This window comes from Apodemus sylvaticus, chromosome 9, assembly GCF_947179515.1.
Source record: "Apodemus sylvaticus chromosome 9, mApoSyl1.1, whole genome shotgun sequence".
NCBI lineage: Eukaryota > Metazoa > Chordata > Mammalia > Rodentia > Muridae > Apodemus > Apodemus sylvaticus.
In genome coordinates, this window is record NC_067480.1 from 40,657,818 (window position 1) to 40,684,618 (window position 26,801).

At 44.0% G+C, this 26,801-nt stretch overlaps 1 protein-coding gene and 1 pseudogene across 1 annotated transcript in view; one reads left to right on the plus strand and one right to left on the minus strand.

The window, feature by feature from the left end:
* The first annotated feature begins 622 nt into the window (after positions 1-622).
* Positions 623-1,449, plus strand: LOC127691888 (ribosome biogenesis protein NSA2 homolog; annotated as a pseudogene).
* Positions 1,450-15,428: 13,979 nt separating this feature from the next.
* The window catches only part of Xrcc5 (X-ray repair cross complementing 5), a 50,789-nt gene continuing 39,416 nt past the window's right edge, over positions 15,429-26,801 (minus strand). Inside the window, exons 14-16 of the mRNA XM_052192647.1 lie at positions 26,013-26,209; positions 18,161-18,254; positions 15,429-15,510 (exon numbers count right to left, since the gene is read on the minus strand). Coding sequence (XP_052048607.1) covers positions 15,445-15,510; positions 18,161-18,254; positions 26,013-26,209 — 357 coding nt within the window. The 3' untranslated portion in view covers positions 15,429-15,444. The remainder of the gene's footprint in view (positions 15,511-18,160; positions 18,255-26,012; positions 26,210-26,801) is intronic.

Genomic DNA, 26,801 nt, shown 5'->3' on the forward strand with positions numbered 1-26,801 from the left:
GACTAGACAGTACTACTTATAGGCTCTGAAAGCACAGCCATTTTCAGATAGAATGGCATGAGCAAGCATTGACAGAAAAGAAAGCTCACATCAGGAAGGGATCACTGGAAATACTGTTTGAGTACAGGTGTCACAGAAGAGACCACAACAATGATGTGTCAGGGTGGAAGCACGGCAGCAAGTCTTAAGATGGCGGACGGATTTCAAAGGCATGGCCTGTGATTAAAAAGGGCTGATCCACATACTCTAAGCCAAATCTGTACAAATGCATGGGCTAAACTGAAGAGAAGAACTTTACGGATAACTGACATGGTATGCTGGATCTGACCAGTGGTGAAATAATGACAGCTTGGGATAGCACAGTGGTAGTTAGGATGGAAAGAGATCTGAGAGAATGAATTTAGAAATTAAGAAAACTTACAGTGACTCCGTCTGAAACAGAAGGGACAAAAAGTAACAAAAACATATTTGGGGGAGGTGCCACTAACACCACAAACATTAGAAAATGTTTGGGGACTTCGTTCTGGCCTGAACGAAGCAGGCTCGTGGACCAGTGACACCCAGAAATTAAGAGTTTTTTGGAACCCAGGAGGTGGCAGACAGCTGTACCAGAGCTGTCATCATGCCACAAAATGAATATATTGATTGCACTGCAAACGATATGGATATTGTTTGGACTACCACGAGAAAATGGGAAAGAACGGAGGTCGGAGGTCGGGAGGCCGGAGAACGGTCAAAGGAGGCCAAAAAAAGGATTGGCCTGAAGGCTAAGCTCTACCATAAACAGCACCACGCCGAGAAAATACAAATGGAAAAGACTATTAGGATGCATGAGAAAAGAAACACCACACAGAAGGATGGGGAAAAGACTCCACGGGGAGCCCGCCTACCTGCAGGACAGAGAGAGCAGTAGAGAGCAAAAGTGCTTTCCAACATGAGTAAGCAGAAACGAAAAGGCAGGAAAATGGGAGGTCCCTCTACCCAAAGTTAGTGACCAAGGATAAACAGAAGTATTGAAAGTTATTCAAATAGAAAAAAAAAACAAAGAAGGCATGGGAGAGAATGGTTACTGAAGTCTGCTTTGTTGGTGATGGCTTTATAAGAAAACCACCTACATATGAAAGGTTCATCAGGCCAATGAGTCTACGTTTCAAAAAAGCCCAGGTCACACTCCCTGAGCTGAAAGCCACCTTTTGCCTGCCTATACTCGGTGTGACAAAGAACCCATCATCCCTACTATATACAACCCTGGGTGTGATCACCAAAGGTACAGTGAATGAAGCGAATGTGAGCGAGTTGGGCCTTGTGACACAAGGAGGCAAGGTTATTTGGGGAAAGTATGCCCAAGTTACCAACAATCCTGAAAACGATGGATGCATAAATGCAGGCCTTACTGGTTTGACAGTGACGTCATACAAGTTGTTCCACTCAATACTGAAGACTACATAGTCAGAAAAACACCATCGCTGGGATCTTTCTGAAATACCAAGCAGCCTTTCCCCATGTGCAGTCATCAGGAAGTATTTATTAAATCATAAAGGAAAATAAAACACTGCCCAATTTAAAAATAAAAATGTTTGGTGTACTTTTGGGGGCCCCTCTTACCCAACCTTTACAACCTACCCTTAGACACTTCCTCAACCTGTTGTTCCCCTGCACCTGGATTCATACAGCCTGTCTTCCCTCTCCTATACAACATCTTCCCTGCACTCTTCCCCGCTGAAGGATCTCACCCACTCTCATGTCTTTATAGATCGATTCTGTGGTCACTTCCCCCACATCTGGTAACCAATTTCATATGTCACTCCTTTCTCATCCATGGCAATCCTTCTAGATGCTCAAGGCAAAAGTCTTAGGAGTCACCCTTCCTTCTCCCAGACCTGATCAGCAAAACTGCCAACTGTACTTTCAAACCCCAACAAGGATCTGGCTTCTTATCACTAATCCTTGCTCCGCCCCCCCAGCAACACCCCTCCCCACACCATGATGATTTAACCTGTAACCTTCCAATCATCTGCCTCTGTCATGTCTACCTCTCTCAGAGGGATAAGACACAGGTCTATCAGATCCCCTCCTGCTCATCACCCTTCAGTGGTTTCCTGAAGATCCAGATCTCTGTGATACCTGTCCAGCTACTGCTCTAATCTCTTCCCCTTCTGTCCTCCAGGAACCACTCTGGCTTTCCTGAAGGGGAGCTGTGCATATTCTGCTTTAGAGGATCGTGTTATTCTGCCTGCAAACACAGTGAGCACTCACTGGACTCTTCCTTCCACAGTAGTGGGGGTCTCCAACCCTTTGCACAGTAGCACAGAATATCTTATTACGGAAGGCCCAGTCCTATCACTCTGGATAATCCCCCTTTACAATACTGTAATCACCTGGATAGAGTTCTCCCAAAACGCATGCCCATTTTATAACCTGACAATGTGACCTTACTTGGAAATAAGACCCTTGGAGACATAATTAAGATGAGGTCACTAGAGTGGGCTCAAATCTAAAATGACAGGCCTTCTTGTAAAGCAACAGCAAAATAAGATGCACATACATATGATGAATTCCATATTACTGCAGTAATATATCATAAGCCAAGAACACCAAGGACAGCCAGGTGTCAACAAAAGCCACACAAGAGCCACTAAACATAGACCCCTCAAGTCCTCAAAAGAAACCAAATTTGCCAAGCATTGATTTCAGGCTTCCAGTCTCTAGAATGGTAAGATCAAGCTTTCTTTGTTTTTGTTTTTTGTTTTTTTGTTTTTTTTTTAAATTGATCGGTACATCATCTTTTTTTTTTTTTTTTTTTTTTTGGATTTGGTTTTTCCAAGACAGGGTTTCTCTGTATAGCCCTGGCTGTCCTGGAACTCACTCTATAGACCAGGCTAGCCTCGAACTCAGAAATCCACCTGCCTCTGACTCCCAGAGTGCTGGGATTATAGGCGTGCGCCACCACATTATTAACAGCATGTAATACATCTACATTCAAGAATGCATCTACAACTGCTGTACCTAAGGATCAGGGATCATTGCTGAAGAGGGGGCAGAGGGTCTGTAAGATCCAGAGGAACAGGAAGTTGATTGTGAGGTCATGTCTCCTAAAAGTATCAGAGAAGCTATACAAGAAGCATTTCCCGCCCCCACCCCTGGGAAAAACATAGAACTAGTTATCCAATACCAAATGATCAGCCCTAAAAACATACATATGAGTAACAGTATACAGTCCAAACAGGTTATATTTATATACACACATGCATGCGCAACAATTAAGGAAAAAGAGGTCTTTTTCTTTAAATGAATGAATTTGAAACAAGCTTCTGTTGCTTTAAGTCATTGAGTTTGTCCTATTCTGCTCGAGGAGCGCTAGGAAACTACTAGGTACTAAACAGTCCAGGGCATGCAGAATATTTTATTTGATAACTATCTATTTCTTGCCATTATAACTGGCTCACAGAAGACATTCAACAAACCCTTGCTAAGCCCATGAACAAAACAAATGATCCACGTCTCACTAGTTTGATCCTCTAAAACTGCATGGAATAAAGGTGCTTTCTCGGAGTTCCTTTAACGTAAAATAACACATTGCTTATTTAGTGCTTAAATAAGCACTTAAAGAAACAGACAGTGAAGAACTCTTTTTCATTTTACAGAAACGGAAACAGTTTCAATGGAATTGAATGGGTTAAGAAAACCCACAAAGAATAAGCTATGTAAGAAACTATATGGAAACACACGGGGTTGAGACATGTCCAATATGACTGGAATTACATGTAGACACGCTGCCTTTGTTTCTTTTCCTGTTGCTGTGATAAATTACCCTGGCAAATGCAACTTGATGGGGGAAGGACTTATATTGCTCGCAATTCAGGTTACAATTCTTCAGTGTGGAAGTCAAGGCGACAAGAACTTGAAACAGTAAGTCATACTACACATCCACGCTCAAGGGCAGAAAGCAGTAAGTTAACGAATGTATTTTTGTCTCTAAGCTAACACAGTCCAGAATGGAATAGTGGCATCTACAGTGGGCAAGTCTTCCCACCTAGTTAAGATAATCAAAATAGTCCCCCATAGACATACCAACCAACCTAATCTAGATAATCTCTCTTTTTTTTTTTAACCGATCGCAAACTTTAATGGCAGTCAACTCTTTTTAAGATTTCTTTCACAACTAAGTCTAGACTGTCTTACAGCTATCTTTAACTCCAAACCAGGGAGCCCAACAACCTCTTCTGATCTCCTCAGGTACCAGGCATACCTGTTGTAATGCAGCCTGCATTATCCCATATGTATTTTCTAACACACATGCAGGCAAAATACTTACACAATTAAAATTTTAAGTCATTTTAAAAATGTTTAACATATCATACTGCCTCATTAATATGTTCAATTTTTATTTAAGTGTCCATTATTAAGTGTCAAATATTAATTTTTGGTTGTCTTTTCTGTTTCTGAGTGTATGTGTATGTAAGTTTTTTACCTCCTATATGTATGTGTACCTTGTGCCTTCCTCATACCCAAAAAAGTCAGAAGACAGTGTAGGATACTCAGGAACTACAGTTATAGATGGTTGTGAACCACCTCCAATCCCTCAAAAATCTATTTTATGGTGCTATAAAGAGGGCTCAAGGGTCAAGAGTCCTGACTACTCTTTCAGGTGACTCAGGTTCAACTCCCAGCACCCCTATGGCAGCTCACAACTGTCTATAACTCAAACTCCAGGATCTCACATTCTTTACTGGTCTCTGCAGGTACCTACTTTTACACACATGGCATACACACACACACACACACACACACACTTTAATCAACGTTTTTAAATATATTGAAAAGAGAAGAAATGGAACAAATTATGTAATGATACATCCTAGATTATTCCATATGTACTTTCTTTTCAGTATATAAGATAAATTATTGAAAAGCATAAACATGAGGTTAATAAAAGTGGCATAAAAGAAAGCACAGATGAAAGGAGTAACAAACCAATACATTTTGCCAATGATAAACATCTGTCTAAGACCTGGCACACTAAAGTATCCACTGTCATTAAAATTCTGTTTGTTTCAAACACGGAATGACCTTTATGCTCTAAGAAATTCTGAAATCTATATAATATTTCCTACCCAGAGTAACTTCATCTTTTAACAAGATGAACAAATTCTTTTTGAGAGGTAGAGGGTTCTAAAAACAAGTATAACCTTGCAACAAATGTATCTGAGTTCATTCTTTTAAAACTACAATACTTTGTGACCAGGTTTTCTTTATGGTGGTGTGTAGAAATTCACTTCTGTGTCTTAGTAAGTGACAAAGATTACAAAGGACTCAGTAGCTTAAAAGCTCTTGAGGTGAATAACTTTCAATGCCCAGCACATCACAGAGCAGCACTAGACAGAAATCAACAAAGACATGCATCAGAACAAATGATCAGCCAAACTAAGGCTCCCAGAACCCTTTAGCTAAGGGCAGCAGAAGGCACATTCCCTGACAGGCAGGGAACGTGTCAGAGGAAATTATGTGGTAAGCCACAAAAGACCCAGAAGAAGGCCCAACACTATCCCGAATGCTTTTTAATCATGACAGAATTCAATTCAAAATCAACAGTGAGCTGAAAAGTTCTCAATATTTGAAAAATTTAAAATAAATTTATTGCTTGGTATAAGGGCACATGTCTGTAATCCAAGTTCAAGGCCAGACTGGTGCACAGATACAGGAGGTTCAAGGGCAGCCTGAACTATATAACGAGACCCTGCTTCAAAAGGCAAAACTAAACAAATAAAATAACCCAGAGGCCACAAATAAATAAATAAATAAATAACCAAATCATGAAAGATACTGAAAAATGTTAAAAATAAGCCCACAATTTATGATGTACAGCTGAAGAACTGCTCAGAACAAATGTTTGGCTGTAAAGGCCTGTGTAAGAAAAGAGGCTTTAGGAGCTCGGCAAATAGCCTAATAGAAGCTGATGAAGGTGTGCTGTGAGCTTCTGTGTGAGTCCTGGAATCCATGTGAAAAGGCCAGGAAGGATGGCCTGTGCCCCCAGCTCCTGTAATCCCAGCCTGAGGGAGGTAGACTGCTGCACCTCTGGGGCTCAGTGACCAGCGAGCCCAGGTTACAGACTGAGCTCCAAAGCAGTGAAAGGTCTAGAATTCAAAGCCAAGACGAATGCCGACATGGCCCTTGGATGACAGAGAGTAAGTCCCTGAAGGAAGCCGCCAGCCCCTTAGGACACAGGGCCTGGAGACTCTGAGGTGGATCTGACCCGAAAGCCTGCTCCTGAGCACACAGCTCTTCCACAGGGCCCAAGTTCAGTCTCATCGGGTGGCTCACAACTTCTGTAACTCCCTCTCCAGGGGATCCAAAGCAATCTTCTGGCTTCTGTGGGTATCCACACACATGTGGCACACACATACAACACACACATTTACATAATTAAGAGCAACTCTTTAAAAAGGCAAGTCACAGGCAACAACATATTTGCAAATCATATTTGATAGGTAACCAGAACATACATAACTCTGTATCTGAGTATGATAAAACCAGTTAAAAGTCATCAAACACACACACACACACACACACAAAGATATATGAATAGTTTACAAACAGCTACACATTAAAATCGTAAATGAAATGCCAAAATAGAAGACAACACAGGTTATCAAATCGCAACAGAAATGCTGCCTGTTTATATGATAGGCTTCTTTTTAAGAGTGTGGCTGCTTCTGAAAAGTTAGTGGGATCAGTGAGACAGCTCATTGGGTGGCACTGCCTGATAACTTGGGTTCAATCCCTGGAGCCCACTGTGGAAGAAAAAGAACAGCTTCCTTTGATCTCCATACAGGATATGAGGCAAGTAAGCAAGGATAAGACACACAGACACACACACCACCACACACACACATCACAGACACACACACACACACATGAACATGCACACGCAAAAATCTATACAAACACATACAAATCTGAAACAATAATAATAATACATTTTAAATTTTTTCCAGAGAGTTAAACGCACTCAAACCACCCTTGCATACAAATGTCAGAGCAGCATCACCTGAAACAATCCATGTGCCCATCTGGTGACTGGACAAACACAACCTGGTGTTACTGAAAAGGCAATCAGGTAAAAGGTAAGGTTCTGTGCTTGGGCTGCCGAGGAATAAGCAGTCTGCAGAAATACCGGGACCAAGTCCTGCTATACACTGCAGTGTGGACAACCCGGAGAGCACCGTCAGTCAAAAGCTGGAGGCAAAAGACTGCATTGAACCATTCCATTAGATTTATCTAGAAAAAGCACTTCACTTCAGACAGAAAGCATTGCTCACAGTGGGATGTGAAGCAAGAACCGACTCCAGGCAGACACGAAGAGCTTCTGGGGGAAAGAAAACATTCTTTCCACTGGATTGCAGGGCGACAATAAAGCTCTGTGAAATCGTAAAAGCTCCCCTAAAACACACTTACAGGGAGACTTCACAGCACAAACATTTCCTTCAAAAAAGCTGTAGTGAGCTGGCACCAACGGTGACTACAACCTACACAGGAGACTTCTGGAGCTCTGCCTCAGTGGGGAAACACTACACGCTTCCACTAGGGAACAGCTACCGAAGCTCTGCTGGAAAATCAGCCCGATATACACAAAATTCTACAGGAAATGACAGAACATCGTCCTCCAGGAAGAATGGCTCATTCAATAGAGGCTCGTCTCTACAGCCATCTCGGCTGACACCGTTCCTAATCTCTGCTAAACTCTTCTGTATGTGAATCAAACTCCTTTCTCACTGCTGACCCAAGAAGCAAGCATGGGCCATTTTTAGTTTCCAGTCCCACGCAGCTATGCGTGGCCTAAGAGGACTGACTGTTCGGATCATACTTGCCACCTCTTCCTGAGTCAGCGTATTTTTGGCCTTGGGCTTGCAATCTGAAAGAGGAGGACCGCTTTTATTACATTTAAGTGAGACTCCAAGCTGCTTCTCAGCCCCTCTCAACACATTTCAGCTGATTAGTGCCCATTGTAACAAAAGTCTAACGTCCTTTCCTAAACATCTTAATTGGTTAAGAGCTTCTGTTGTTTGCCACTAGCAGTCATTTTAAGTCATTGATTAAAAGCAGTTTGCACATCAGCACAATCTAAAATCAGTTTCTTTTTCAACCAGCTGGGCCTGAAAAACAATCTCTAAGACAGCCCAATTCAAGAACCAAGCACAGCAGTCTGCAAGGCGATGATCTACCACGCAGAGATGACCCATAATCCACAGACAGTGGAGTAGGGGAAAGCACATTGCCACCAGTCAGCACTTCACTGCTCTCTGCCTTATAAATCGTACTGTGACCAAGTGCAAGCTCCGGCAGCAAGCTGAATGGCACGCCCTTTCCTCTTAAGTACCAACAAACTCTGCATTTCCACGGCACCCACCTGCGAGCGCTGTGCCCAGTCTCCTTGATGGCAGAAGTCACCAAGTGGAGTTTAGCATGTGGAGAGAAATGTCTGAATAGATTCTGGCCTCTTCTAATTATCTGATTAGAGGCATCTACATTTTGGAAACTGGAAAAGATGGCTCAAGTATTTAAAGCACTGACTGCTCTTCCAGAGGACCTGTGTTCAATACCCTGGGTGGCACCCACGTGGCAACTCACCACTTCCTGTAACTCCAGTTTCAGGGGAGCTGATGCCTTCTCCTGTCAGAACCTTCACAGGTGCCCTTCACCCATGATGCCCAGATATGCATGCATGCAAAATATACATGTACAGAAGAATAAATCTGAAAAAAAAATTTCTATTTTCAGCCAGAGGAAAAGGTATCTTTCCCATTGGGGTGGGGGAGACTTAGCCATCAAGTTTCAAGCAAGCCTCTTTATGGCACTGCTTGAGGAAGCAAAACCATCCAAGACTTGAAGGTCTGCCAAGGACTATTGGACCTTCCCCAGGTAGAGGGTGTGGGGGGTCAGGCTCCCAACACGAGGTCAGAGAAGGGAAAGCCCTGCTGGTAATTTTGTGTTGCGCTCAGAGGAGCTATGTGGTCATGGTAGGCTTCAACCTATTCAACCTTAATTAGCTGGGTTCCCCCACAGGCACACATGTGCATATGTGCACTAATATGTAGAGCCCAGAGGTCAACATTAAAATGTCTTCATTTTCCACCTTATTTTCTAAAATTTATTATTAGTATTATAAGAGAGAGAGAGAAAGAGAGAGAGAGAGAGAGAGAGAGAGATGGGGTTCCCTCCCATCTTGTGTGGGTTCCAAAGATCAAACTCAGTCCATCAGGTTTACACAGGAAACATTTACCCAGTGAACCATCTTGCCAGCCTCCTCTCACAGAACTTTCACCAATTTGGCTAGGCTAGCTAGCCAATGAACCTGAGCATCACCTGACTCTGCTCCCCAGGGAGTTCCAGCATGCCCCGCCATGCCGGGAGTTCCAGCATACCCCACCATGCCTGGGCTATTGAACTCTGGTCCTCATGCTTGCACGGTAGGCAGCTAAGCGACGAAGCCGTGGTGGGAGCTCCTGAACGCTCTCCTGATAGTTACCTTGTACATGTGATCTCTAGCTTCCATACCATGCCATTTATTGCTTCTCTTTTCATCTTTATTTCACATTTCATTTTAATTATTTGGCTGATAAGTTTTATTACACTAAAATGTATACTTCAAGGGTAGCGTTGTGTGCCAATCTAAGTTACAGAGGCCATGAATTGACTCTCTGGAACTGGATACAGTGTCTTTTACGCATTTGCAGTAATATGTGGGAAGCCATCCGGATTGTTCTGGGCCTCAATCCACCCAAGTGGAAGATGGCTCCAAGGGCCACTGATGTGTAATTACCGTGTCAAATAGTAACACACCTCTTCTGCAAGTCCTTCAGGATTCCAAATGGTCTTTTATGTTCGAGTAAGATGACATGTCCTGATAAATGATGCATGAAATAAGCCTGATCCTCAAGTTCTGAGACGAAACAATTCAAATCAAGTCAAAAAGAAGCAAGTAAAAATATTTAATAAAAAATATGAATTATAGTCTAAAACCCAGAACTGGCAATTTTGTATTCTCTCCCTCATGACTTACATGCATCAGAGCTATTTGGGGGAAGGAATAAGAAAGTGTGTCAGACTTTAAAAAAAATTATGGATCTAAAGATGTTTACAAGTAGTCACTATATATTTAGTGTCTTTCTTTTAAGATGTTCAAGATATTTAGCAGCACCTTAAGTTGACAAGATAATCTAATCTTTATCTGCACAAAACTCTAAAAGATTATCTAATTTATACTCAAAATTATATACATCAGAACAAACTACAAAAAGGAGGGGGGGGGAAGAGAGAGATTGATTCTAGATCACAAGGCTCAAAGATCCACAGTTCAGAATTGACTCATGGCTAAAATATAAGATACTTATATAAATAAGTTTCTGTGGAAATAAAACAGAGCAATAGCACACAAAAACAGAACAGAGAAAAACATCCACCGAGCTTCAATGGAGAATATCATTTCATTACCACTCAATTACAGCATGTTTTACCCAGTGCCAGAACTTGGGAAAAATGAATTTTAGAAAGCATCTCTTAAATTTAAGTGAATTTTTTTAAGGAAAACATATAAAGTAGGCAGTGAGGAAGGAGGACACAGAGACCTGGGGATGAGATCTGATCTAAAGAAACTAAAGGAAAGGGGGGTGGGTGAGAAAAGTTTGGAAGCTACAGAACAAACTGAGTGTCTTCCATCCAATGGGTACGGTGTATCGTTCCTCACTTACACATAAAGCCAGTGTTAAGAGAACAGCAGAGGACAGGATCTGTACCATTTCTTCCTGGGATACTGTGATGCTTTAAGCCAGTCATATTCATGAAAATTCAATTTGGTGGACCGGAGTTCCAGTTCCTGTCACTACGCAGAAGCTTAATGTAAAACAGATTCTATAATCTATGTGGCAAAAGCAAGATGCAGGAATGAGAAAGTTGTCTCATTACTAAATAAGTTCCGTCCCATCCTATTAGCTGTCTCCATGTGTCCTTCTTCAGGAAGAGCCTAGCTCTTCTAATAATGTTCCATATTCAGGTGGGATTTATCTTCATATCTCAGTCACATGGGAATTGGGGAAATGACTAAAGTTGTGTAACTACTGTTTCTCCTGTCTTGATGTCTACCTTCAGACCATGTTAGCATTTTTTTTAAGAAAGTGTTCTTCAGCAGCGCCCCCTAACGGCTGGGTCGAGAAAGACATTCAGACAATGGAAAGATTTCATTTGAGGAGCCTCAGAGGCTCCATAGGTGATAGCAGCCCCCTTATGAACAGCATGAATGAACGGGGAAATGAGCCGACTTCCACACTGAAGGATGCTAGTATGTATGCAGTCATGGTCGAACAACGTCTCCACTGTAAAACTGTGGTGACAGAGTGGCAGGGGGAGCAGTGAAGAAGGAACTCACTGGAAAGCCACCTGAGACACCCACAGCTCCCAGAAGGCCTAGCAGCCAGGAGTGTGCTCGGTCTCCTACCTGCCAACATGGTTAGAACATGAATCGCCATCTTCATACTGAAAACAAAGAGACAAGGAAATGTGTAGCCGGCTACTGTGGTCTGCTAACGTCAGGAGATGGCATGACCGCGGTCTCAGTGGACCTATGTCGCAAGCAAGCAAGACAAAATGGAAGGACTCCCGTGTGTGATATGGTCAGTTCTACCTAAGTAATATTATCAGCTTTTGTCCAATCAATTAAAGAACTGGAAGGACTTCCTCCGCTCTTCACCCAGACAGAGAGGGACAGGGAAGATCACTACCAGGGAGGGTGCTTCAAATCTGGATAGAGTACACTTTCATAGGCAAGGAAGGGCAAGTCCTGGATCACAAAGAGCCTCGGTAGCAAGGTACCCAAGCAGAAGAATAAATGCAATCGAGAGATGAGCAGACAAAACTTTTAAAGTGGGAAGTGAGAGGGGTGCGTGTGAAAGAGGAACCCAGTGGAAGTCACAAAGCACTAGCTAACATCTGGGCAGGTCTAGTCTGGTGACAGCCACAAGGAGCTGTGATTCACCAACACCCTGGGTGGCAGTACAGAGGACATGCACTGTCACAACACTGGGAGTGTCACATCCAAAGTAAAAGAACATCCTGGTCGAAAGGCCCATCACAGACTGGGTTTTAGATATGTGACATCGTATGTAGAGGGTAGAAAAGGGGGCCACTGAAATAGCTCAGCGGGTAAAGCTGTTTGCTGCCAACCCTGTACCTGAGTTGGATCCTGGAGACCCACATGACAGAGGAGAAAACCAATTGCTGCAAGTTGTCTTCTGGCACACACACACACACACATGCACACACACAAACACACACACACACACACATGCATGCACGCACAAAATAAATGCAACTTTTAAAATTAAATGTAGGAAAAGAGATTGTTAGGAAAACAAGGAAACAATTTGGCAAAATAGAAAAGTTTAGAACGTGAATGAGGCTTATGTTCAATCCCAGCGTGATTTTTAGAGAGGTCCATCTCTTCCAATGTAACACTGTTTTTCATCAGCAAAATGGATATAATCATACTTCTTATAACTTATATGCCATGTGGTCTGTTTGCCTTGTTAATGCCTAAGACTGATTCAAAACCCTATCGCCGTAGCTCTGGGGAACCATGTTTTCCTAAGATGGAAGAAATTCTCTGGAAGGTTCTCTCTCATGTGCTCATAAGACTTTGGTCTCCTGCACTGTGAGAACACTGTTGCCTGGGTGGAAGTAATTCCAGACAACTTCCCCTTCACCAGTTTCACCCAGTGTAGCACATAAACCTGGCAGTGCCAGTCCTAGTTTCAGCCATCTGGGTTTTGTGGTTATCACATGGAAACTGGTGGTGAAAACCACAGACCTGTCCATGGGCTAATTCATTCACTTCCCCTTCCTCCCACCTCCTCTCACTCCTCTCCAGGACCAGCTCGACTGCTACCTTCTTTTTTCTAACATTTTTATTTATTTGTTTATATATTTATTTAATGTATGTGAGTACATTGTAGTTGTCTTCAGACACACCAGAAGAGGGCATGGAATCCCATTACAGATGGTTGTGAGTCACCGTGTGGTTGCTGGGAATTGAACTCAGGACCTCTAGAAGAGCAGGGCTCTTAACCACTGAGCCACCTCTCCAGCCCCAGTATTTCTACCCTCTAAGCAGCTATGCATTTCCCTTCTTCTGATGCCTTAGCAATGGCTGATGGCCAAGCCTAGGACAAGGATTCGCTTCTGCTCTCAACACCCACCCAAGTGTTCCCTGAATAAAAACGACCTTCTCAAACACCCCTTCAAAGTTCTAACATTGTCTCCACTTTCTTAATGTGACTGCAGAAGTGCTGTACTGGATATACTAGGATAGCGAGTGCTAAGATAAAGTGCTAGCCCAGTGATCTCTACACAGTAGACACCAATAACTAGGATGTACCACACAGTGGTGATCATAGCTATATTTAGTCCCTGAAGAGACTATCCCACAGGAAGCTGGAAGAGCAGCCACTTCCAGAAGAGGGCACTGGACACTGACTGACCAGACAATAAGCAATTAAAAGCTAAGATTTCATTCTTCTCTAAAGATACAATAAAGTGCTGGCTCACTCCTTTTAATATAGGCACTTGGGAGGCAGAAGAACGGGTGTATCTCAGGGAGGCCAACCTGGTCTACAGAGTTAGAGGCCAACCTGGTATACAGAATGAGTTCTAGGCCACAGAGGATTACACACCAAGGCCCTGTCCTTAAAAACAAACACAAACAAAAACAAACAAGAAGATGAAAAACCAACACACACTCACACACACACACACACATACACACACACAGAGGAGACTGACAACATGGTCCTCTAATTTATCTGCCCTTCCAAACACAAAGTCACTCTAAAAGTCCCTTCCCTACTGATGATGTCAATTCACGAAAGAAAAAAAGGAGATGGCAGTCTTCCTGCCTCTGCCTGCCAAGCCCTGGGATCCACACCCAGCGACAGATGATGTCTGAGGCACCGTCCTGCCACTGCTCCTGAAACTGTGCCCAGATTTCTAGATTTCCTTCTGTTTAGATGAAGAGATGTTTGGTCTTTGGGTGTGTTTTGGTTTTGGTTTTTTTGGTTTTTTGTTTGTTAGTTTTTGTTTGTTTAAGCCAGGGTTTCTCTGTGTAGCCTTGGCAGTTCTAGATCTAGCTCTGTAGACCAGGCTGGCCTCAAGCTCAGAGATCCATTTGCCTCTGTCCTCCATTTGATGGGATTAAAAGCATTAGCCACCTAGGCCCAGTTTAGATGTTTTTCTTTTGTCTTACAACTCAAAGGCTTTATTCCTATATAGTAATACTTAACAAAACAAAAGCCTCTTCCTCTGTCTCAAACACAGAACACACACAGACCCCTTCTGTCCTCAGATCATCAGACATCAGGCTAGTCACTCTCAGGAAGTGATCATGCACGTGGCCTCTGGGTGTGCCAGCCCGTGGGATCTGACCTGGTGACTGCTAGTGCCTTCGGAGGCTTTATGCATCATGTTCGCCTTTGAACAATAACACAGCAAGTCCGGTTGTCTTGTCAGACCACACACTATGCACCTGTTCTTGGGAGTAGTGGTACTTAAGATTCAGTTTTGCACTAAAAAGCTGCCTTTTTGGAAGAGAGATTTCTATGCATACATGAAGATAAACACACATAGATAAGGCAACAACCTGACTCTGGATAGCAAAAATGAATTTCCAGAATGAACATAAAAAACAGCAGGGCCAATGGTGGCGCATGCCTGTAATCCCAGCACTCAGGAGGCAGGGGCAGGCGATCTCTGAGTTTGAGGCCAGCCTGGTCTACAGAGTGAGTTCTGGGACAAGCCAGGGCTACACAGAGAAACCTTGTCTCAAACCAAAGAGAAAAGGAAAACAAACAAACCTACAGGCTTACAAACTGCTATTTGCTGCCTTTCTAAGAGTGAATTACATGACCATCACGGGTCGCTAAGCCTCCATTTGTTCCTGTAAACTATTGTGATATTAGCCACAAACCTGAATGGAGTTACAAGTACTCTATGCTAAGGAAAGATGAGGATAAGGCCTGTGAGAAGAATTCAGCCTAGAAGTACAGCAACATCCTTCTAGACGGAGCCTGGGGCAAGAAATCGTATTTCAAAAGATAGACGGGATCTACCCCATTCATAGGACACCAAAGAACTTCAAGGAGGTGGAAATAAAAGTTCCACAGTTCTGATCCAAAGCTTCTGCAACAGGGAGACTGGCACTATAGTCTCATCTCTGGCTGAGATGTGCTGTGTTTGACCATGCCCACCCCACTGTCAACTCAGCACCAGCAGCACAGATCAGCCCATGAAGACCAATGCCGAGAAAGCGTAGCAGCAGAACCCCTCAACTCCTAATCCAGGCCGTAAATCAATTAGACTGTGTATGTCTCTTACACCCGAGGGGCGTGCCTCTTACCTTCCTCAAAAGCTGGCAATCTTCTGTCTCACTAGGACACGGAAGTTCTCAACAGGATTCACACTTCCAACCTAGAACAGACCCATGGATCACACACCTGCAGGTTACTTCACATTTTGGCAATATCCATACATCTTAATTCCATTCCTGTCATTGTGGGTAAAACACCGTCAAAAACAGCTCCCAGCTCTGGGTTACAGGCCACCATAGCAGGGAAGTCACAGTGGAAGAAGTAGGAGGAGGTCTGTTCATACCACATCCATCAACAGGAAGAGAGCAATGAATAAATGTGTGCATGGTAGTGCCCAATCATCAGCACTGCAGACTTCCCTTCCTAGGGCGTGGCACCACCTATGGTGGGCAGCTCTTCCCACCTCCACTAACACAAGCAAGATAATGCCCCACAGACGCCCACAGGCCAACCTCCTCTAGATAGTTGCTCACGGTGATTCAATTCCCAGATGATTCTAGATTATGGCATGTTGATAGTTAAAACTAACCATCAAACCTCAGGCAAGATAGATGGGTTAATGTAGTAAGTGTACTCCTAAAGACAAAAAAGAAGGCCTGTCTATCATTTTGATTTCCAGGACTCTCTTAAAAGCTAGAAGATTCATGGGGGTGGGGGTGGGGGCAAGACTGAACTCAGAGCATTAACAGATGAGAAAGAGAAAACCAGTTCCTCTTCCAAGTTGTCGTATTTCTACATGGGGCATGCATATGTGTATGTATGCACACATGTGCACATATAAAAACATCAATTAAAAAACAACAACAGCTAGAAAATTCAACCAGTTTCTTGGTTGCCTTGCCTCTTCTCACTTGACTTTCATCATTCCAGGTGACTTATCGCCAGAGAGTCAAAAGTATTGCAATCCAAGCCACTAGCCAGGCCAGCTTGAAGGTCTTATGTGGTAAAGATCACCTGTACATTCTGATACCAAACCAGTTAGGAAAGGGAGGACGTTGGTGTGTGCGGTCATGCTAAATACATTAGCAACAATAGACAAATGCTTGACCTACTGAACTGCAGTTTCCTTGTTTGGTTTTTTTTTGTTTGTTTTTTTTGGGGGGGAGGTGCTGCTACTGGTCCTTTGCCACTGAAGTTTTGATAGAATGCATAAAGATGTCCAAACAGAACATATCCTCCTAACAAACCAGATCATATACACAGATCTAAAGCAATGTGCCTGTCACATTTTCTGATCACACCTGTCTTTAGTCCAAATTACTCTCCACCCTAACCCAGCCTCTGCAGCACTTGGCCCCAAGAGGAGGGGACGAAGGGGTCCTGTGAGTGTCAGTGAACTTTACCGGGAAGTGCACTGTTTCAGCCTGGCTTGGGATCGCAGGTAGGAAAGTCCTACACAGGATCTTGACTTCTCAATACTACAGAAGAAACCAACCCACCACATTCAAACCACTGTTGAGACGGGTAATTTTTCTGAGACATTTCTGTTTGATTTTGCTAACAGGGGAATGCTAAGATGTTGATTCAAAACAGTGCTACACATAAGAAGAGTAAGAGATGCACGCTCCTGAAACCTTCTCTTCCAATGACGGTCTCCATAGCAAAGGAAACTTGATTTGGAAAGTCCTAATCAAGTTCTGTTTTGAAGGGCTTTTTTTTTGTGGGTTTTTTGTTTGTTGTTTGTTTGTTTTGTTTTTTGAGACAAGGTTTCTCTGTGTAGCCCTGGCTGTCCTGGAACTCACTCCGTAGACCAGGCTGGCCTCGAACTCAGAAATCCGCCTGCCTCTGCCTCCCAAGTGCTGGGATTGAAGGCGTGTGCCACCACTGCCCAGCAGTTTTGTTTTTTTTTCTTTAGATTTATTTTTATTGTTTTTAAATTGCACATGTATAACTATGTGTGGACTTGTGCACATGAGTGCAGGTACCAGAGAAAGCCAGAGGTGTTTGTAGCCACGAGCTTTTCCACCCAGCCTCTTTGTTCCCAGAATAACAATGCTGAAAGTTAATTATTCATCAAGTATGGGCTTGTTCCCTGACTGGCCTGTACCTTATATAACCTGCTTATTTTAGTCTAAGTCTGCCTCGCAGCTCTTGCCTTGGTTACCTCTCCTGGTCTCCATCCATCCCTCCAGTCGGAGAAGAAATCTCCCTTTCTTGAGTCTTTCCCTGAATCCTATCTCTCTCGGCCTGATGTCCCGCCTTCTAGCTCCTGCCTCAGCTGATAGGCCATCAGCTTTTTACTGACAGGTGATGCTTCCACACAGTACATAAGAGATTCTCTCTACAAGTGTTGGATCCCCTGGAGCTGGAGATACAGGGGGCTGTGAGCCACTCCATGTGGGTGCTGGGGACGGAACTTGGGTACTTTCAACTATCAGAGCCATCTCTCCAGCCTCTGAAGCATTATATTAGAAGTCAGGAAAGGTATTCTTCTTCAATTTTACATATTTTAGGAATAAGTAACTGTTCCCCGCTTAATCCTATCATCTTGATCCAATGGAAAATGCAAAATGAAGGCATTCTGTGTCTACATCTTATTCAGAGATCTGCTCACCATAATCCAACACATAATTCTATATGTCATTCACTATTAATTACTTCCAGGAAGAAAGGACAAACATGGGATTGGCCTACATGGTTCATATACAGAGAGGACCAGATAGAGCGGTAAGTCAGTAGACTCACTGAACTCAAACCGTGGCCTTCCTGCAGAGGGAGAGAGAGAGGGACACTGGAAAAGCTCAGTTTACCTTGGTGACATTCCCTTCTGCCAGGCTGGAGATGCTGATGAAACCTTCTTCTTTCTCAGTCTTGTATTTTTTAGCAGCAGGCCCCTCTTCATGACTAGAAAGGAAAGAAACAGGTGTTTCCCCCTTACAACAAAATAAAAATGCAACAGCTGAGATATTGTATGTGAAAAGCGTGATCTCCAAAGCATCAAAGTAAAGACACCTAACAGACATTCTATCCAAATAGCCGGCGCCTTCTCTCTGCCTTGGGGCCCTGACAGGAGGCCTTGGATTAACGTGGCTTCGCCTTGCAGCAATACGGAAGGCAGCAGCAGCAGCCACATCAGCAGCTGAGTGTTAACTAAGAAATTCCTCTGCCCATCAGGCATCCTCCCGGTCCCATCCTGAACCCAGAGCCAGAGCTTTGCACGTACACGGATGAGCGCTGTGTCTGGAAAACCATCTTTCCCATTGTCCCAATCTATGTAAGATCTCAGTAAGCTTCTAATTAAACGTGGCAAAACTTACTAGACCAGGTAAATATGGGAAAACTTTTTTTAAGCTTTAAAAAAATTTTTTGAAGTAAACCTTTTCATCTTACGGCCCTGATTTTATTCGAGCACAGTGCTGACAATGCTCAACAGGATCGAGAGAAAGACGGCTCCGAGAAAGGCCCTATCTTGCCTCAAGTAGCAGGCTGGCTTTGCTAACACTGGCTTCTGAGACAGGGTGATTAAAGGAGAAAAGAACATTCAGCCCATGGACACACTGCCCATCACCTCCTCACACAGTGAAACACAACAATGCGAAGAATTTCCTCCCAGAGAAATCGCAGGCCAAGGGCAGCCACAGAGAAACAACTGAAAGTAGTAACCAAGAAACTCCTAACTAAGGTCTAGTTAGGGCTGGGGAGATGGCTCAGTCAGTAAAGTGCCTTGTCTTGTAAGCAGAAGGACCTGAGTTCAATTTCCAGAACTCAAGGCAGGGTGAGACAGAGTGCATGCGTGTGTGCGTGCGTGCGCGTGTGCGTGTGCGTGTGCGTGTGCGTGTGTGTGTGTGTGTGTGTGTGTGTGTAAGAGAGAGGGAGGAAGAAAAAGAGAGATGGTGGTGTGCTGTAAACCTAGTGTTTGGGAGGCAGACACAGGCGGATCCTTGGAACTGGCTAGCCTAGCCTACTTGGTGAGTTACAGGTCAGTGAGAGAGCCTATCTCAAGAAAAGGAAATTTTAAACATGAATGTCACCAGAAAAAGTTCTCCCTCTGGCCTTTATACATATATGTGCCACACACACACATACACAAACATGAACACACAAGCACACACATACATATGCACCAAGAAATAATCTGTTTTAATTGACAAGCTAAAATTAAATATGTCAAAAATAACTTGATGGTTTAAAATAAGTAAACATTATTGTGGTATGACTAACTGGAAGTAATATGCACATCCCTTCACCTTGGGCATAGTGCTGGCACTACTACTCATAATCTTGTGCATACCAGGCACCCTTCCCTCTATTAAAGATTTCTCAATTCTAGTATTTCAAAATGTGTTGGCTTTCTGCTCAAATCCCCACATTCAGAATGAGCTCATAGAAGAAGGCTTCTTTAAAATGAAGCAAAAATTAAAAAGGCAGCAACTGGAGTCAATAATGAACGTTCTCTTACAGGGACACACAGAATAACTAGCACAGTAATAAGTGCTGTGTGACTAAGGCGTTCTGGTCTCTGCCGTTCCCCCACTGAGAAGTGGAGAGGGGAGAAGGCAGGGTGACAAGGGCCACGAAGCTCAGGGGCAAGGTCAGCACGGCTCTTTCTTGATGAGAAGAGCGTTAGCACACAAAGGCTGGCGGCAGACATGGGAGAGACGACACAGACCCCGGAAGACTTGTCCCTAGTCTATGTAAGCATGAAAACGAGCCACAGTTAGCCCCCGAGAGACGAGAAGGGAGTCTGAAGATGTGGGCCATGATACACCTGGTTTCCAGACTTACACTTTTGTAGATTTTTTTTTTATTTGAAATTTTATTTATTTTTTTTCGAGATAGGGTTTCTCTGTATAGCCCTGGCTGTCCTGGAACTCACTCTGTAGACCAGGCTGGCCTCGAACTCAGAAATCTGCCTGCCTCTGCCTCCCAAGTGCTAAGATTAAAGGCATATGCCACCACCACCCTATTTGAAATTTTAAATTACTACTACTACTACTACTACTACTACTACTACTGGTGTGTGTATACAGACACCCACACGCTACAGCTTGCATGTAGAGGTCAGAGGACAACATGAGGCAGCAGGGTCTCTCTCTGTCCTGTGGATTCTAGATCCAACTTGGGTCATCGGGCATGCACAGTGAGTGCTTTCATGTCCCGAGCCATCCTGCCAGCCCTAGTCTCAGCCTCTACCTTCCTGGTACACTCATGTGATCTGATCTTGGGATATTATCTGGGCTTTAGAGTTTACTAAGTTATCACCTGGCCGAGTATGAACACAAGGGTAGCCTGGGGTACAGTTCACTGATGGAGCATGTGTGTGAGGCCCTGGGCCAACCCCCAATCAAAGGGGATGGGGTGAGGAAACAAATGGTTTTGTTAGGATAGCGGGAGTGCGTAGACTTCGGTCTGGCTGCTGGCTTTCTTGTTTGGGTAACGGTCCCATCATCTTAGGTGGCAAGCGGAGGGGGCCGCTGAGGGCAAGGCTGATCTGCAGCCTGAGGAAACAGAACTACTGAAATCACATTCAAAGTGTGGGGTGTAAGGACACTCATCTGGAGAGAGGGCTCTTGGTGTTTGTACTGAATGAGCCCATCAGAGACAAGGAGGGAGAGAGGATTAAGAAGCATGGAATTAAAGCACTTTAAGTAGCAATGATGTGACCCGACTTTAAAAAAAATATACACATGCAAACACACACACACCCCACACGCACACACTCACAAATCACTCAGGCTAGGGAGATGGCTCAGGGGACAAAGGCACCTGCCCCCATACATGACAACCTGAGTTTCATCTCCAGGACCTGGGACAGAATCAACTCCCACAGGTTGTCCTTGGACCCCTGTGTGTGCCACAGTGCATTCACACACGCACACACACACACACACACACAAATAAATAAAAAGAATGTAATAAAAGTTTTAAGAATTCACTGTAACTAGTTGGCAGCCCCTGAGTAGCTAAGGAAAAGGGAATCAGGAGGGCTCCCTAAAAAGACGAAGGCAAGTTTAGAAAGTAAGTTTCTACTCCTCCTGAGGAGGGAGGAGGCCAAAGGTTAACCTGCTTACCAATGGCTATGGATGTAATCAATCTTGCCTCTGTAATAAAGTTTCCACAAGAATGCAAGTTGGTACAACCACTCTGGAAATCAGTCTGGCGGTTCCTCAGAAAGCTGGGCATAACACTTCCGGAAGACCCTGCAATACCAATCCTGGGCATATACCCAGAGAATTCCCCAGCATGCAATAAGGACACATGCTCAACTATGTTCATAGCAGCCCTATTTATAATAGCCAGAAGCTGGAAAGAACCCAGATGTCCCTCAATGGAGGAATAGATACAGAAAATGTGGTATATATACACAATGGAATACTACTCAGCAATTAAAAACAATGAATTTATGAAATTCTTAGGCATCCTAAGTGAGGTAACCCAGTCATAAAAGAACACTCATGGAATACAGTCACTGATAAGTGGATATTAGCTCAGAAACTCTGAATACCCAAGACACAATTCACATATCAAATGACTCCCAAGAAGGAAGGAAGGAGAGGTCCCTGGTCCTGAAAATGCTTGTTCCAGCACTGTAGGAGAGTACCAAGACAGAGAAGTAGGAGGGGGTTGATAGGAGAATGGGCGGAGGGAAGAGGGCTTAGGGAACTTATGGGGAGGGGGGATCCAGGAAAAAGAAAATCATTTGGAATGTAAACATAGAATATAGAAAATAAAAAAATTAAAAAAGAAAGAATGAAAGAAATACAGGAGAACAGAAATAAAAAATAAAATAAAATAAAATAAAAGCATCACTATACACGCAACACATGTAAGGTTGGCAGGGAAAGGAAACAGAGGAGTCTGGCAGGGAGTTTTAAAAGACTAGGAAAAAAATCTGGGAGCTTAACTTAGGGGATATATCAAGACAGAAGAATAATTGACAATGTCAAACACAGTGAAGACAAAAGTCTCTGGAGAATGGGAGCGCAAGGCTGAAGGAACTTAAGTGGTTCTGTAGTCTGGATCTTCAAAGAGGCCGCCAAGGAGGACGGTCCAAGAAAAGCAGCCGAGGCCTAGCCTTCGAAGGAAACACAGTGGTTATGTTACTCATTAGCAACAAGTAGCAATTTGAAGAAGGAGCCTGGGGGAATTGTTTTGTTTTAGAACTGTTAACAAGAAGAGGGCAGGGGGCGACCGGGTTAGTTACAGTGGACAGAAGACATTAGTGGACCAGGATAACAGATACTATGCAGATGGGAGCTCAGGCCACAGCGATGGGGAAGGGATGAAAGATGAGGTGTCCTGTGTCCACTGGGACGGGAAAGAAGGAAGTAAAGGTGTCTGCAGAGCAGGCACTTCTGGCCACTAGCTTCTCTATGAGGTCATTACCACCATCATTGCCTCTGCTGTCCTTGATAACATCCTAGGGACATGATGAGGGCTGTTAGAAGACTGTTGGCTGAGAAGCAGGTGGATTTCTGAGTTTGAGGCCAGCCTGGTCTACAAAGTGAGTTCCAGGATAGCCAGGGCTACACAGAGAAACCCTGTCTCAAAAGAAACAAAACAAACAAAATGAAGAAGACTGTTGACTGATAAATGCTGTTCTTACGATATGACTTGATATAATGTGATATGATACAATACACTGCGTTGGGTTCTAGGTAAATGGCATGAGTTATCCAATTAGTCCTCATGACACCCCTGAGACAGGTACTCCTGCCATCCCTATCTCACTCATGACGAAACAGAGGATAAGCAGCTACTACCTACAGTCACACAGAGCACGGGAGTTAACTCTCACTGGCTGACTCTAGGGTCTCACGTCTTGAACATTAGTCAGATGGAGCTGTAGTAGAATATCGGGTGCTGAGAGTAAACGGGGAGAGAAGGTTTAGGAAACTTGGAAAAAGCAGCAGACCTTAGACGATCTCTACAAGGTGCAAAAGAAAGCAAGGACATATGTGTGCCGTACAGGCAGAGCTGGACATCAGACGCCCCAAGTCTCCTGCACCACCTGGCCTAGAGAGGATACTTTGACTCCACGGTGTATGCCAACATTAAAGGAAGCAGTGCTTTAGACAATGCAGGCAGCATGTAGTACACCACAGGACTCCATGCAGGCGCCAGCAGAGCGCTTTCCCTTTGGAAAGGACAACATTACCACCACAGGTACGAGGCATCCAACTACAGGTACTAGGTTGAAGATGAACAGCAGTTTCTCAGATGTGCCATGTTTTCAGAATGATGCTGTAACGCTGACTTTAGACTATCGGCTTCCCTCCCCACAGCTCAGAATGCTTTAATCCTGAGTTTGTAGCCATGAAATCTCTTGAAATGAGACTGGTTCTAACCTTCTTCAGTCACTGTTGTGGAGAACCATGTGCCGTGGTATGAACACGGGGAGGTCAGAGGACCACTTAGTCAAGCTGGTTTCTCTGCCCACTTTCAGGTAGCTAGGCTTGCAAGGCAAGAATCTTTACCCACTGAACCATCCTGCCTGACCGTGGCTGTATTTAGAGGAAGAAATTATCATAAAGATAAAATTATTCCACCAAAAACCTAACAAGTGAGAGACATCTTGCTTTTTACTAAGAAAGTTACTTATCAGATAGTTATCACATCCAAATCTTAGCTCTTTTCCTATCTACTGGAAGTCGGGAAACTGGATTCAAGGATAGTGAATAAATAAAAAACACACCTCGGTATTAGCGATCTGTTTTCCCCCTTAGCAGAACCTGTAAAGCTAACTGGGGGCTTTTCATTAAAATGGAGGGCTTTATAATCCAGGTGAAGGAGACTGAATCAGTCTTGAATAAAGGAGGAACTAAGTAAATATTTGCTAAATTTCATCGTTTCTACCGTTCTTAAAAACTACGACTTCGGATAATAAAAGGTGGAGAACAGGAATGTGGGAAAGAGTGTCCAGGTGAGCTAATCCCCAGGCCCCAGCAGATGCCCAGGCGGTGCCGCACACTATCTATCCTTATCTATCACAGGTGCAAAGCTCAAGAAACTGAGCACAGCCGCCCCTTCCCCTCGATGAGTGATAGGACTGCAGCTGAAGGCTGTGATCACTGCAGGGATCGCATCACAGGGCAACTGCCCTGTGGGGCTCTGTGGTTTATTTCTTAACCAGCTAATTTACATTTTAATCAAAGGAGGAGGAGAAATGGTCTATTTCTTTCCCACAGTACCAGAAGGTAATCAAGATCACGAACTGGAGTTTCATATGGGGAGAGGATAGACATGTGCTGCAGGAGGGGGACACAGACTTCATGGAGAGGCTCTCAATTGGACCCAGAGGCGAACAGGCAAAGAAAGATGGAGGTGGGGTGGAATTCCAGGGACAGGCTTCCTGTGCGGAAGAAAGCAGGACAGGCTAAAAAGGGTGGTAAAGCTCCCCAGGGCACGATGGAGAACAGGATCAATCTGGTTCAGTCTGCTTTTTCTTTTTTTCCTTCAAAAATCAAAATTTCCTTCAAAAGGTTGGGGTATTTACCTCTGGGAAGCTATGAAAAAATGCAAAGCTTTCTATTCAACTTGTACAATAATTCACTAAACATTGATTTATAGAAACCAATGAGAGTTTCTGGAGATTACTCATCCTTTCCCACTGGGTACTTATAAATAATAAGCCTTACTTTGTCAATGGAGATACAGCTGTGGGAAGGAAACCAAAGAAAACAGGGAGGGGGGCAGGAGATCATGGTCTGATGCCAAATCTCAAAATGCAGCAGAAAGAAGCATTATTTTGGCTTAAGAAAAAAAAAATCACCAATAACCAGCTGACTGAATTCTGGAAAGTCAATGTCACATAAACAAACGATTCTGTACAATGAATATTTTCTTCTAGTTTAATTTTATTTATATGGAGGTTAATATAGATTCTGAACAAAATGTGAAGAAGAAAACACTTTATTAACCCTTTGCAAGCTTAGCTCATGCACCATAGGAAGTACATTCCACTCCTAACAGAACAGCTAACGGGCCACGGTTGGTGCAGTTCTCCGCCAAAGAGCTCACCGACACCTAACCCCACCACACACACACACACACACAAACACACACAAACACACGCGCACACGCACGCACGCTGAGACCCAGCAGAAACCTTGTGACATCCAGCCTGCCCTTCCCATCCCCAGCTCCTTACTTTAGGAAAGGGACAACTCAAGACCAGCAGGATAACCTGCTGCCAAGCCTGGCAGTGTGCATTTGATCCCAGAACCAACATCCAAGTTGTTCTGATTTACACATACACATGTGTTCATGAGCACACACACACACACAGAGGGAGGGAGAGAGGGAGAGAGAGACAGAGAGAGAGACAGAGAGAGACAGAGAGAGCTCAGCCTCAGGCATTCACTAATGTTGCTTAGCCTTCCTATGTATAACTCACAAAAACTTTATGGTTGATACAAAATCCAATCCAAACCAGAAGACAGCCCAAGTGAACATCAAGGCTAGACTAGGACTCTGATGGACAGGTATGAGAACTCAGTATTTCTACACAAGGATTTCAAAGTTGTTCTAGCCCCCTCTGTAATCCCAGAGAAACCTGGACAGCACCATAATTCCAGACTCTGTTGTTCTGGCCCCCACCCTACCCCATCCCCCTCCCTTTGCATTACTACAGATCCCAAGGTGACCACATCAGGTACTCACTTGTCTTGGAAAACGTCCTGCGCGGTCACTTGGTTCTTTTTCTTGATGACTTCTGTCAGAGGGAAAAGGGTCTTTACTTTAGAGAGTGGAGTCTCACATTTCGCTTTCATCTCAGTGGGGGGATCCAGCATATTCCAAATGTGCTGCTGAATCGGGGGCAGCCGCTCCTGGAGATGTAAGGCTCTATGCAGCAGACACTGTAGGCAAAGCACAAAGCCCTTAAAACCCGGAGGCTGACATCAAATATGGCTTTCTGTTTTCTGATCAGGAACCCTCCATCTCTAATTGGAAGGGTTAGGAGACTCATGCTAAACAGCAGAGACAAACAGGATGGCTCAGAGGGCACTGGTCACATCTAAAACCAGCTATAAAAGCAGACTCTGGCACAGAGGCAACTCCCTCTGTAAACCTCCTCGAGGGACCTTCATCTTATACACTACTTAGGGAGCACACACGGTTCCTGAGACATAACTCCCCATTTCTCCAAGATTACAGTTTCTTCAGAGTAAGTTTTCTACTTCCCTTCATCGCACGCATGGTCTCTATCATGTGGCTTTTGGGGCGGCAGTGTGTGATGGGTGAGATGGAGGCCTAAGGGGAGCTGCCCACTCTGAGCCCCAGAGCAAGGTCCGAAAAATGTGACAATATTGAGCTGCCACCAGGGAGGGCAGCGTGTGACCCTGTCTCCACATGCGGAGCATCCCCACTGAAACAGACTCTGACATCCATGTAAGGAGAAAATGGGAGAGACAGAACATGACAAATGAAGAGAGAGAGAGAGAGAGAGAG